A 13,780-nucleotide genomic window follows, 5' to 3' on the forward strand; every position below is an offset into this window, starting at 1 on the left:
TCAGCCACCAGAGGGTGCTGCAGTGCTACTTTTTGGGGCTATGAATTTTATTTCACAACCATAAAGTATAACATTAATACAGACAATGAGTCTTTCACCTATAAACATATTCCATGAAATATATTTATTTTAGGTAATCAGATTGAATTATGCTAAACATTTTTCAAAACCACTTTCATGCTTGTAGGTAAACCAAACATGACAAGCCGACAGGTGCAGTTTACTTTTGGTGCCATCATATGGTGAAACTGTAATTTTATGAACTCATGTATGCAGCTTCAGTATCTAATCTAAATTTGACCATTTTCCTTACTGTAACACCATGCCCACATTTTTATTGAGGATGGAAAGCCATGCCCAAATTGTAAAAATGTCAATGAAAAGTAGTTCCTCACAGCTATTGTGGTTTGACGGTACAAGATTTCTCAGAATTCCAGTAGATGTCAAGGATGTTTTTTTTTTCAACCTTGGACCCTATGGTCCTTGTTACTTCTTTCAATGTTTCACATATACCAGAATCACTACTCCGGGCCAAACCTGATGAGCCTTATCATTTAAAACTCATCCTTTCAACACAATGCTCACTGAGCATTTCAGTATTTGTTTTAGCAAAATGTAACAATTATTGCACAAGATGTCAGGAATAAATAGTCCAGTTGATACATTTTTTGCACAGCTAAGACACTCATTTACTCTGCATGCTTCTGCTGAATAAAGTATGGCCATTGAGTTATAAATAAATATTAGTACATATCTGTTACAAATAAAGTTTGAGCGTTACTAATTATTTAAATAAAAAGTTGAACCATGTTTTATAACACTGTCAATGTCAAACAACTTTTGGCAAGAACAAAAAGCATTGAGGCAAAGTCATGATCAATATCTTTTATTTTTCAAACAACTGTGTTAAGACATGAATTCATTCAACACAAACTTTTGTTGAAAGTTGAATCGGTTTATGAAATACAATCTGTAACACACGCCCCCAAACACACACTAAAGAAACATTGCAAATGTTTAATTTCTTAAAAAAAAGAAAAAATAGAATTGATATAATCCTGCTTAAAGAGTCAGCTTTTTAGTTTAACCTGCCTCACTTCCAGCAACGTTTTTCTTATCATTATGGACATGGATGCTATAAAGAAAATAATTGCTCATTAGAATATTACGTTGGTGAGGCATGTCCTTTGTGTTTATATACCATTCATGTACAGTATTTATTGATATACTTCATAAAGGCCATTTCTGGGATAATTTCATGAATGCAAAACTAGCATCTCAACAGTTAAGCGACTGTGATATTATGCTGACTGAGCAGTACAAGTTATAATTTCTGGTGATTAAAGATAAAAAATAAGTACAGTACAGTACAATTTCTCTAACAAGAGACAAACAGACCAACTTACATTCAGTTTGCCAAAGGCCACAGAAAAAGAAAAGAAAAAAAAAATCACTTTCTACAAGCCACACTGAGATGGACATCCACAGTCTCAACTTCAAATACTAATATTGCTTATGAATGAGAAATAATATTTTTTCTCTTCATCTCCAATTCTACAATCCCTGCATTGTTTGGCTCCTTTCCTCGAGACAAGTACATACTGTATTTCCAATTCAGAGATGAGACAGACCACTATATAGACTACCAAACTGTGCATTCAGACTTGATATTACTTTAGTTGATATCAAACACTTCTCTGAGGTTATACGTTCGCTAATAATCGTTATTCCAAAAATGGAATTCCACCCTTTGATTTGTGAGATTCACATATTTTTTTAGAACACGCGGCACGCGGCTCGACAAAGTGTAATTAAAACCTTGTAGTACAGATTTTTGAGGAAAGCTGCAAAAAATACCACTTTGCAGTTTTTAACTACCTTAAATGAGTTGCTAACACCAGGCTATAATAGAAATTGCAAGTTCATCACCACCAATCTGCAGGTATAAGGCTAGCCAACCAAATATTCTTCAAAAACCACACATTATGATCCTCTACACTTTACAGGACATGTTAGTCTCATACAGTATATTTCTACATAGGTCTCATTTATGTGAGTAGGCTATACTACACACAAAGCATTTCAGACAAGCGATTGTCTATACGGGTATACGAGGCAATAGAGAGAATGGGAATGAATATGAAGGTTAGCACTTTGGATTATGTTATTGCGAATGAATATGAAACAAAATGACATGGATACATCTGTAAAAGCAGTGTTAGTTGACCAAAAGTAAATGTTATCTAAGGCAAATAGGGGAGGGTGTGATTTTTGTCAAATTCATTATTTAAGCACTACGTTAAGGGAATCATTGAAACAAATCAAACCCTTTCTCAGAAGCTTTATGAAATTAGAGCTGGGTAAGTTCTAAACGTACAGTGTGTTTTAAAATATTTATAATATGCCACACAAGTTCTGAATCAAGTGCCTACAGTACAGCTCAAAATACAAACCTTTCCACTTTCCATTCTCATATGCAACTCCTCTACACACTACACTGATGTCCTATGAGATAGTGAAACAGGTCATATCCATGTAATGAGCCAATCTACATCAAACTATAAACACAAGTACACTTGTGCATTTTATTTTCATTTATAAAAGCCTGACATCTGGTGACAAAAACGCACAATTTATATTATTGGAAGGCTATGTGCACAGACAGACGTGTCATCTGGTCAACTTTCCACTTCTCAATGTAAATGCTCTGAATCACTGCTAACTTACTTGTAAATGCTTATTTTATTGTTTTACCATGTGCTGTTGCATTACTGGGACACTGTAAACAAAAGCAAAGGGCAGGCAGTACCCAAGGACAGGCCACACATCACTTGACCAATGTCATGAGCCTTTTCACCACTTTACCACCTGAGAACCCTTTAACTCAGGTGGACCAATTAACACCAAAGGGAGCCCAAAGATTAAGCCATGTCTAAAGATTAGAACAGTAAAGCAGCCAACTCTGAAACACAGCCCTTGTCGTGAACTTTTTAGCAACTTGTTTGGTAATGTTTTTTTTTAAACCTAGTTGTCAGTTTAGATCAAAAAAGTATTTTTCCAAATAATTTAACACATACACACACTGTTGCAGCCGACTACTTGCTCCAGTACAACAACCCAATGTATTAGACTGACCACTGCTCGAATGAGTCCACCACAGCCACACCTAAAGAAAATCCAACTGTCTTATAGTTTTGCCCTCTGCGCCGTAAAATACATTGTGCTTTGATTAATAAGAGTAAATAATCTAGATATATAAATACAAATCTGTTTTATAGATGTACATTCATTTAGATTTCTTAATATAAGCTCATTTACATATCCTTTAATAAAATAGTTATTACAGAATATAATGAGCTACTTCCCCCACTTGAGTCCATACGGTCAATGGCATTGAAGAGTAACATTTATCTTCTGTATCTTTCAAGAGCCTCCATCTTCCAACCATAAATCAAATATAGGTTAACCAGGTTATATTTCATCTGTACATGACTAATTATTCAACAAAAACGTGAAATATTTATGGCTTTTCTCTGTAAATCAGTGTCAAAAATGTGCATCTATGTAGTCATTTCAGTTTGAGTGCCACATTCGATTGACTGGATATATTGTGTAGTACACTTATTGAAATGGACCTTCATGGACCTTCATGCTCTTTTTTCCATAAGCTTGCTAGTTATTCAAACTTAAATGTTTCCTTGTGTAACCAGCTAACGGTTTATGTTCCATATGATGTCACTGACATCAAAGTCCATATTACGGATGTTCTGGATTCAATTTAAGTGCACTTAATTGGCACAGGACATCATTCTTAACAAGAGAGGCAGTAATCGTTGTTGCACCTCTTCCTCAGCAGATTCCAAGTAAGACACACGAAGGGGGTACTAACTGACCCGTCTTAAAACCTTGCCCCTTCCCAACTCCAAGGCACTACTTCACAACTGTAAACTTGGCTGATTGGTTTAAAAACTAATGACAACCACGACACCATCACTGCCAGAGCTCCTAGTGAATTGTTAGTTATGTTTGAGATGTAGATCATGGCACAAAAAATATATTTTACAGACAAAACAGTCACTATAGGGAATAAATAAAAGTGAAAATTGATCCTGTGATTTGATGGCTCATGTGTGTGTGTGCGCGTGTAGTATATATGTATGTATGTATATTACATATATATATATATATATAATTTTTGGAAGACTACCCTTTTTGATAACTTGACCAAGATTCCTTTGACAATGTCCAGCAAATTTCTATCATGGAGGTTTTGTTTTTTGTGAAATTCAAACATGTTAACAATCTTTTAGCATTCATTTGTAGTATTCATGTAGCGAGAGTAAAAATGTGTTACAACCGTTGGGTCAACCTTGTACGTATACAATATTTTAGATAAATGCTATTGCAGTAAGCAGACGTACTGCTTATTAAAAAAAAGCTACAATCAATTATTTCTCAAAAACAAAAACACTCAGTGGCTCAGTGGGCTAAAGTGCTTAAGTATACCATCATACCGGTGATGCGTCTTCAAATCTGGCTCACAAGCTTTGTTCTGTCATACCTTCCCATGTTGAGCCTCCCTACCTTCTTTAAAATGTCAAACAAAGCAGAAATAATCATTTAAACACGCAAACCGTTTGTACAGTATGAAAGGAGTCTTGGTTAGTGATCAATAAGTTAGGCTTCTAAAAATCATCATATTAACTATTTAAGCTGTACCTTCAGTCCCAAAACGGACTCATACACACATTAGCAGGCAATATTGTGAACACTGGCAGGAAATAAATTAAGTCACACGTTCCAACCTTGTTCTAAAAAGCGCCTGTTGTGACGAGTCCTGTCCTTTGTTACAGTACAGCAGAGCCAAACTACTAGAACATTAGATATTTGCCAATACTGGCTCAATTTCCTGTCATCCCACTATTTCAGTAATCCCATTATAACAGCAACTCGTCTGCCGCTGTCCTATCAACAACTCTCGAGTCATACACACCAATGAATGAATCCGTAAGAACTAAAATACAGTACAGAGTTGACCACCTAAATATTGTGAATTTTGACATCAATCACTAGAATTCCAGTGATATGCTCACTCGGTTAAATTCTCAACCATGTACAATTTCCATTCCAAGCAAGATGCCAGTTTGTCCTCCACAGGTGTGATAATATCACAATCGTCACTACCACATTTTATGAAACTGAATACACAAACTCTCCTTGTCAAACAAAGACTGAACGAGAATAGCATATATTGCAATATAACGGCAAGATCATTACAGTAAAGAATGCCAGGAGGCTAATACCAATACAGAAAACACTACATATAAATATCAAATCTTTGTAGGTATTTTGTAAATCTATGAGAACAAAAAGTTTAGATACAAGCCAGATGATTCATACGATTAATGATTTCATTTAAACCACCAATAATGAGGGGTAAAAAGCCAAAAGGAAGAGATCTCTCAGTATTGATTCTGAACATACAATACTGCATATTCTTATGAAACGTCATACTTTATTTGACATATAGTTTGTTTTATACAGAATTTTATTGTGGTTTGGTTATTCAATGCTTATAGTTGCAATGATGAAGTGTTGCAACACGCACTATTTGCCATAAAGGCCAGAAAGTACTGTACATGAAAGCAATATTTATTGGCATTTGATTTGTGTTCAGTACAGATAACTCAAAATGACTGATTTACAATAGGCTACACATTTTTAGTTTATGACTCCTTTCTAATGAATCCTCTACCTTATGCTCCCTGAAATGTGTGGAGCTCTATCCCAGAAAGTGCCCAAGAAACTTTGCACCAGGGGCTGGCCAGTGGCCACTATTGTACCGTTTGATGATGTCCATGTGTCCTATGGCAACACGCAGAACGGAGGCTTTATCAACAGGTCTGAAAGTGAGTCAAAGCTATTTATTTACAGCTCCATCTCAATGAAATGATAAGTAATGCTTCCCCCAAATGCACATAGTAGCCACAAAGGAATGTTTTAACTCCACAATTTGAAACTAAACAGTCACGACTGAACACAGGTCCACCGAGTTAAGTAAATAAAGATGAAAGTATATACAGTACAAATTAATTGGATACGTTAGACTTGATGCTCAATGGTCATTTTTCATGACTGGGAGAATGTATCAGGGGGAACTGAGAAGGACGCCAAATGATGAAGTGTGTCTTCAGGAGTTTAGGCTGGAATGGATTTAAAAGTTTGTACATGTTGGCGAGGGACAGAAACAGAGGGAATGTGGCAAAGAGAAAGGCAGAGAGCAAACTGAGAGAATATGTGCGCATCTGTGTGCATGTGTTGACAGGAATTTGGGGGGTACTTCTCTCTCTCCACCACACATTGCTGGGTTTCCACACGGCCTACAGACAGCGGTGGTTCTCTCACCAATTCATGATGCAGTTTCTGTTCAGGGTCATGAAGTAGACTTGACTGCTGCCTCCAGACCGTACAGATGCAAAGAACACCTGAGGAGATGTCGCAAAAAACAAGACATGCAGTGTCACCACCATCTTTTCATAGAACCAGTTCAATTAGTCACCTTGTTATCCAAGATACAAGTACTGCATACAGTATGCATTCACAGTGACTGCGCTTTTAAGCATGCATGTGTCTACTACCTTGTCGTTTCTCTCACAAAGGAACTTAAGCCTCTGAGCTCTTTTGTGCATGAAGACCCCGTCCAGATGTCCCGTCTCCACAGCGCGGATCTCGATGGCCTTTTCACCCCAGCCCATGATCTGATTGGAGCAGATATGGGCTACAGAACACACAGTGACATCAGTGCAATCAGTGCATAGCGACTGCCGAGAGTGAACGATAGTTGCAGATCCATAATTTTTACACAGTAAAATCCTCAGTGACCTGTTAACACATTGAATGCCAATCGCGTAGATCTACGCGAACCTATTTAAAGCCGCAGCGTGCCAGTCGCGTAGATCTACGCGAACCGCCGATTCCCATTGATTTTGCCCCAGGTGCACTTTCCGATTTTTTTTGATCCATTTCCGTTTCCGGTCGGAAACAGAATTATTCGGGTTCCGTTTTTTTCGATCGTATCCGCTTCCTGTCTGGGATCCTGTTTAAAACTCGATTTTCTCGGTTGTTGTTTTTCTCCTCGCTGATCACTGTTTATCGTTGATCGGCTGTATCTTCAAGATGGCGGCACGGATTTGGAAACTATTTTCGCTGGCCGTTTCTCACGGATCCGCCGTGTGTTTAGAACCAAATGAACGTGCACTTTTAACTTATTTAGCGAGGTCTGTGGCGACATGAAAAAAACAAAAAAACAACAATAAAACGCTGGCAATGGTGAGTACATTATGATATTAAACTCTGGCATGGAATGTGTTAAAGTTGGAATAATTTAAGGATTTTACTGTGTAGTTTATGTCTACAATTTCTTAACCACTTAAGCCCTGTATACGTTGTAACAAATAGCACAAATAACCGAATTGTCCCCAAAATAGGAATGCCAGCCAGGGGTAACATGGTTAACATTAATCTTTAACCCATTAAGACCTGGGGCAGATTCTACAAATGTCTTCTAAATCCTAACAGTTTTCTGAAAAAAGTATGTTTCTATGTCAGTGGTTCTCAAACTTTTTTATGTCAAGGACCCCCAAAATTATATGCATTTGGCCGCCGACCCCCCACCCCCAGAAGATTTTCACACATGTTGTGCTATTTTTGAATAGCCAAAGTATAAAATAATGATTAAAGTGGCTAAATTCTTAAATGAAACGGATGCTTTCCTGGTTTTAACGGGTTAATTAAACTTGATTAAACTTAAAATTGCGATATTATCAAACATAACTATCAAACATGTCAGACAGTCTACATTTCCCAAAAGAAAATGCATATATTTAATTCAGTCTGACAAGAAGCAGGGATAAAACATATCCCCACCGGAAAACCTAAATGTGTGTGTGTACATGTGTGTGTGTTCAAAACCATACCGACAGAGGTAGGCATCTCGCCCCACTGCAACACCACATCTTTAATGATGCGCCCGTAGGTGTTGACATAGACGCCCTCGTCCTCGTAGCACAGCAGCATCTCCATGCCATCCGAGCTGGGCAGGAACACGATTGCGTGGGGTGTCACTTGGCTCTGGATCTGTTTACGAGAAGGGAGCAGCGAGGGGTGAGCTGGTTTACTCAACTCTAGGGTCAGTTTGCTGCCACCATACCATGGCCGATAATTATGAGACTTACGTGAACAGGGATGTATATGTCGTAGTTGTTCCCAGAGTCCACGTCGATGGCGTGGAAGCCTGCGCTGGAGCCGTAGATGACCTTCAACCTCTGGCCCTCCTCCACTGTCAGGTCAACCAACAGAGGCCTGTGGGGAAGATCCCCAAATGACTGGTGGGAGAGAAGATGGTGGAGATGTGAGGCAGAAAGTGAACAGGGCTCTTAAGTCTGTGCTGGTTGACTGGCACTAATTAATTCAGCTTGCAGGGACGAGGACTGGAGGGACTTACCTTGAAGGCCATGAATTTGTGATAAGGCTTGGGAGCCCAGGCGTATACTTCCACTGCGTTCTTCATAGCAATCACCAGGAACTTTATCCTCTCATATTTCACTAGATGGGCAACAAGTAAGCCATTTGAAACAAGATACTCGCAATCAATAATTCACAGTGCCAACAAGGGCAAACACATTTATGAGAATTCATTGAGGAGTAGGTGGGTGGGTCATAACAATTACTAATAATGTTTTCCAATCACTCACCCACTTTATAGTGCACGCAGCCCTCCATCTCTCCTACAGTGGTCCAGCCCTGCTTTTTCTCCACCTCAGGATCGTTGTGGAGGATCTTGTTCCTCAGCCAGGCCAGGTAGTACACACGTACTTTGTTCTTTTTACCTATGCACATAGGTAAAAAGGTCATGTATTACCAACACATTAGCAGGTTGATTGCAGAGGACAAGACACACAAGACAAAACAATACAAACCACCTTGACCCTTGAGGAGGATATCCATACATGAACCTTATGTGTTCATGTGTATCTAGAGTTCAGATCTCAACATAGAAACTCTGTGCTGCTACAGTATGAATGGAAATGTACATGTATTTTTTACGGTGGAAACACAATAAACTGAGGACAGTGAAAGGGAGGACATTTGTACACTTGTAGATCAGATGTTTTCTGTGTGCGTCACGATGCACATCCAAGTATAGATCAGGCATAATGACCTGAAATGGTGATGAGCAGGTTGAGACCCTCCAGGACGTCCATCTGTTGGAACCGGCGGGAGTTGATGAGAGGGTAGACCTTGCCCTGACCACTACGGTCCAGTAGCTTCAGACCGTTCTCTGTGCCCACCAACAGGTTCACACCTGGCCATGGACACGCAAACATTTTTATTTAATTTCATACAATCTTGCATAGGCCGTTTAGCAAGTGATGCTAATCATTTGCCTTCTATCATTGACTGCATAACACAGTGATCCCTTAGTAGTTCATATTGTCCCTGGGTATTTCATATAGTCTCTGGGTATTAACAGTGTCAAGGCCACCTGTAATGTTTCTCTGACCCATGTTTTGTGTTCTGTGACATCTCTATCAAAAACATTTGAACACTGTGGTCTTGGCGTTTCTGAAAGCAACGGGCTATCTGTTTTCCTGCTCCTGTGTGATGTCACACAGGAGCTGCTTGTACTAATCCCACCCACCACAGAGAGAAAATCTCTGTTTTGTTTTTGAGCACCGCAATCTCAAACCCATGAATTTTTATTTTTGTTTGTTTATCTGTGTATATAAAAATATACATTTCTAAACTAATCTCACCAGCCTTGGTGTAACCAGCACCAGTGAGACGCAATTTGTTTATGTTTAATGATGAAACTAAGAAAACTGCCAGCAAACCGGAACTAGCTAGAATCACTAGTTCCCTCCCAATAGCCAATTGTAATATAGGATACATACATTTTGTTTTAATCTTAATTTATGTTTTTATGTGATAATAACTTCTATTTTCATATGTCTTGTCACATTTGATCTTTGCCTATTGTGTTTCTTTTCTATTGTTGCCCCCCCACCCCCTCTTCTTCTCCCCCCCCCCCCTCTTCTTTCTATGGAAACTAACGTTGCGATGGGAACGATGTACAAAAACGAATTTCACCCACTTTTTTACTTTGTAAACCTGTGATGTGACAATAAAACTGATTCTGATTCTGAGGTAGCACATTATCAAATGTGTACAATAAAATGTACTTTAAAATGCGTTTCAGCTCAGAAAAGAGTTGTTGTAAAGGGATATTACTGTACAGTCTCACCCCAGAGAGCAGCACACAGTATTTCAGAGTTGAACCTCTTCTTGTATTTGCGGATCTCAGGAGTGTCGCTGTGGGGGCGCGTGTTGGTGGGGTTCACATTAACCATGGAGCCTTTTCTGACCTCCATCTTCAGCTGGTCAAACCTGGAACCCAAACCTGCAGAGTGCCATGTTAACAGACACATTAGAGAGAGGAACAGGACAAAGAAGACATTTTTACTTCCTCTGATGTTCTCGTTTCAATCTGGAGCCCTATACAGTGTATGTTGAGGCGTCATTGTCTTTATTTTTGTTCAAAGGTTTCTTTACTATTATTATTTTCAAACAAGTGTATTATTATTTTTCATCCCATTATGTGGGTATTTTTGGACACATAACTGACATTGATTGCAAGTTGGACGTTCCCATTACAACTTTATTTCTGCTTTTGTTTTCCTTACAATATCCCCTTTCCTGCTTTTGGTTCCCTAACTACATTCCTTTTTTAAAAGGGACAACATCTCAAGCAACTCACCACCAACAGGCATGCCATCCCCTGTGCCCCCAGGTGATTGGTACATGCCAAGATCCACAAAGGTAGTGAAGGAGGACTTGCCAGAAGATGCCTTGACCAAACCTCTGGACTGATACTGGTTGAGAAAAACATTTATTATTCCAGTCTTATCTGGTTCAAATATCACAATGCAATTTCAATCTAAATGTAAATACATTAATCATAAAGGTTTGATGATGATCTTTCTGGTATGCAATGTGGTACAATAGCTTTCTCATCCAATCCGACCATGATAAATTAATAATGAAAAGGGCAGATTGTGAACTTACATCATACACAGAGTCTTTCCCAGGGGAGGAGTGTGTAGCTGAGTCAGTGGGGGAGTGGGAGGGCTGTACCACATCAGGCAGGTTTGTGTATCCATTGTGACTCCGTTTCTCTGGTGTCTGTCAGGAAAAGAGACAAAGAGACTTTTTAACAAAGCTGCCCTGTTGCACATTGGACAAATAATCTTAGCTAGACCTGCTATCTATCAGATCACTAATACATTTACTCGAGTGATATTTTACAGCATCCATTACATTGAAATCAGCACCTTATTATATCATACCTTACGAGTAGGGTAGTGTAACTCAACTGCACAACTTCACAAAACGTGATCCTCCGTGAAACGTGATTATGAACAGATAATGCCTAATTTATACTCGCAACATGCCCTGTGTCGAAAATATCTACAAGCTCACAACGTGTCGCCATCATGCAACCAAGTATAACTCTGACAGGCTTAAAGGAGAGATCCGGACATTTTAAGTGTTATCTTTGATGTGTCGTTAGTCACTCACTGACGTAGAAAGTGGCGTTGAGTTTTTCCAGCGATTCCCCTGTCGAATTTCACTCATGCACGCGCTCCCATTATACCAACGGAGGGGGTCGAAAAAATGACGACAGGGGAATCGCTGGAAAAACTCAACGCCACTTTCTACGTCGGTGAGTGACTAACGACACATCAAAGATAACACTTAAAATGTCCGGATCTCTCCTTTAAGACAGCTGTGTGACAAGAGAGCCTATTTAATGTCAACAAATCCACGGTGAGGCCTTTAAGGAGGGCCATTCAAGCAAGCCGCAAGTGGAGCCTGCAGTACCACCACGTGAAACCATCACGCCAGAATGAAATGTTTGGAGCGGGGGAGTCTGGTGCAACGCTCAGGTCCTGGACCTGGTGAGACGGAGGAGGAGCCCAGCCAGGAGGCCATCCACAGAGCCTAGTCCCTCCACGTGCCAGAGCCTCTACTCTCCCCCAGTCCCGGCAGAGTAGTTCCGGAGAAGCGGATTGAGTGGCCCTGACTTACCCTAAGAGGACTGACCGTGGGTAGCTACTGGGACGTAAGTCAGGGCTTGATCAACCCCGGCTGGGTCACCTGGGCGAGGGTGTATGTTGCAAGACCCGAAACACCAGGTTACAACACTGATGATACTCCCAGGTGCGTCCATGGGATGTTTTTTCGTTATTGTCTATGTATGAAAGCAATCAGAATACCTGACCCACAAATCTAGTTTTTTTCCCACCACTAACTATAATACAAAGAGATACTTTTATTGTATTTTTAGAAACGGATAAATCATTATATCTTGGTGAAAATGTAAAATCTCTGCATCTGTAACATATTCCTATCCCAGACCTGTCTCTTGAGGCAGTGTACTAAGTACTGTAATATTGTTGGTAATGTTCTCAATGTAAACCAAGAACATTTTAACAGAAAGCAGGGGCCTACTAATGATACAGAGTGCGATTTTGCTCCAGTGATGACCATTTTGCTGATTAATTTGGGGGAATGGATTCATATCATTACTGGCTAAGTGGCTATGAGCTAATGGATGTATAGACTTATTTCTTACTGTAGATAAATACTTTTTTTTTTATCATTATGCATGGTTAGGTACAAAAGGCAAAGAGTAGCAGGTTTATAATGCACTGAAACTAAAGCTTGATCATAATGAAGGCCGTCAATAACTGTAAATATCATAGTCCAGTCATTGAGATCAGTAGGTTCACCAATGACCTGCTTGCTTTTATATTGGGAGAGTACGTATGCTTTTAATTAACTTCTGTTAATTACTGCCTCAGCTGCTCTCAATAGGAAAAATATAAACTTTTCAAATTGAACAGGGAAAACCATTTTAAATGCACTATAACGGTGCGCTCATAGAACAGCAGCCATAGCTGAATAGGTAGGGGGCCTCTCTGAACATTCAGCTGTGGCCGCTGTTCGGTTCTGGGAATAAGAAGGCCCCCGGTTTACCCCATGGCCACGGTCTGTGTGTGTCGAAGTGTCCCTGTGCAAGACACTTAACTACTAACTGCTCCCTGGGCACTGAATTAATAGGATGGGTTAAATGCGGTGGACAAATATCACGTATGTGACAAAAATCCCCCCACTCCCGTCAGGAAATCTGATCAGATTGACAAAAAGATTATATAATTAGAGCATGCAGTCAAAACAAGCTGATCAGAATTTGCTAAAATCATATGTTGTTTAGTGGTATGTGTTACATGCATTGTTTATGTGGCAGGCTTTGGTGCGAGTTGAAAAACTTTACAAAAACAGTTGTTTAGTTTGTTTATTATTGAGTTGGGTTGTGACAAGCTTGGATGGATATTTCTAGCTCATTGCTGAAAAGGTTTGTACACCCTTGGTCTAATGGATGCATTTCAATTCTCTGTGAGCATGACTCACCCTCTGTACCAGCATGGTCTGGTCCCCGTAGCCTCCTGCTTGTTCCACTTCCCCCCCCTCGCCTTCCTCCTCATGAACCACCATGGTGTTGACAGAGTCTGTGTCTGCATCCCTGTTACTGAAATAAAACAGCAGGACAGGAAATGAAGGGGGAAAGACAGCCAAAAAGAGAAAAAGGAAGGATGCAAAAAAAGAATTATAAAAAGACTAGTAAGGGCTGGGCGACATAATGTAATCCCACATACAT

General features: G+C 39.6%; 1 protein-coding gene across 4 annotated transcripts in view; it reads right to left on the bottom strand.

Moving 5' to 3' along the window:
- Nucleotides 1-870: 870 nt before the first annotated feature.
- The window catches only part of mink1 (misshapen-like kinase 1), a 32,978-nt gene continuing 20,068 nt past the window's right edge, over nucleotides 871-13,780 (bottom strand). For 3 of the 4 annotated variants that reach the window (XM_080434894.1, XM_080434896.1, XM_080434895.1), the window contains 11 exons: nucleotides 13,534-13,651; nucleotides 11,125-11,241; nucleotides 10,817-10,931; nucleotides 10,304-10,459; nucleotides 9,221-9,364; nucleotides 8,754-8,888; nucleotides 8,504-8,604; nucleotides 8,235-8,384; nucleotides 7,977-8,136; nucleotides 6,639-6,778; nucleotides 871-6,485 (listed from right to left, as the gene is read on the bottom strand). In XM_080434894.1, the coding sequence (XP_080291020.1) occupies nucleotides 6,402-6,485; nucleotides 6,639-6,778; nucleotides 7,977-8,136; nucleotides 8,235-8,384; nucleotides 8,504-8,604; nucleotides 8,754-8,888; nucleotides 9,221-9,364; nucleotides 10,304-10,459; nucleotides 10,817-10,931; nucleotides 11,125-11,241; nucleotides 13,534-13,651 (1,420 nt within the window). In that variant the 3' untranslated portion in view covers nucleotides 871-6,401. Of the gene's footprint in view, nucleotides 6,486-6,638; nucleotides 6,779-7,976; nucleotides 8,137-8,234; nucleotides 8,385-8,503; nucleotides 8,605-8,753; nucleotides 8,889-9,220; nucleotides 9,365-10,303; nucleotides 10,460-10,816; nucleotides 10,932-11,124; nucleotides 11,242-13,533; nucleotides 13,652-13,780 lie in introns of those variants that run through there. The other variant, XR_013933579.1, reaches the window with a different exon arrangement.

The sequence above is a fragment of the Gymnoscopelus braueri genome (genome assembly GCF_963280865.1).
Source record: "Gymnoscopelus braueri genome assembly, chromosome: 8".
Classification (NCBI taxonomy): domain Eukaryota; kingdom Metazoa; phylum Chordata; class Actinopteri; order Myctophiformes; family Myctophidae; genus Gymnoscopelus; species Gymnoscopelus braueri.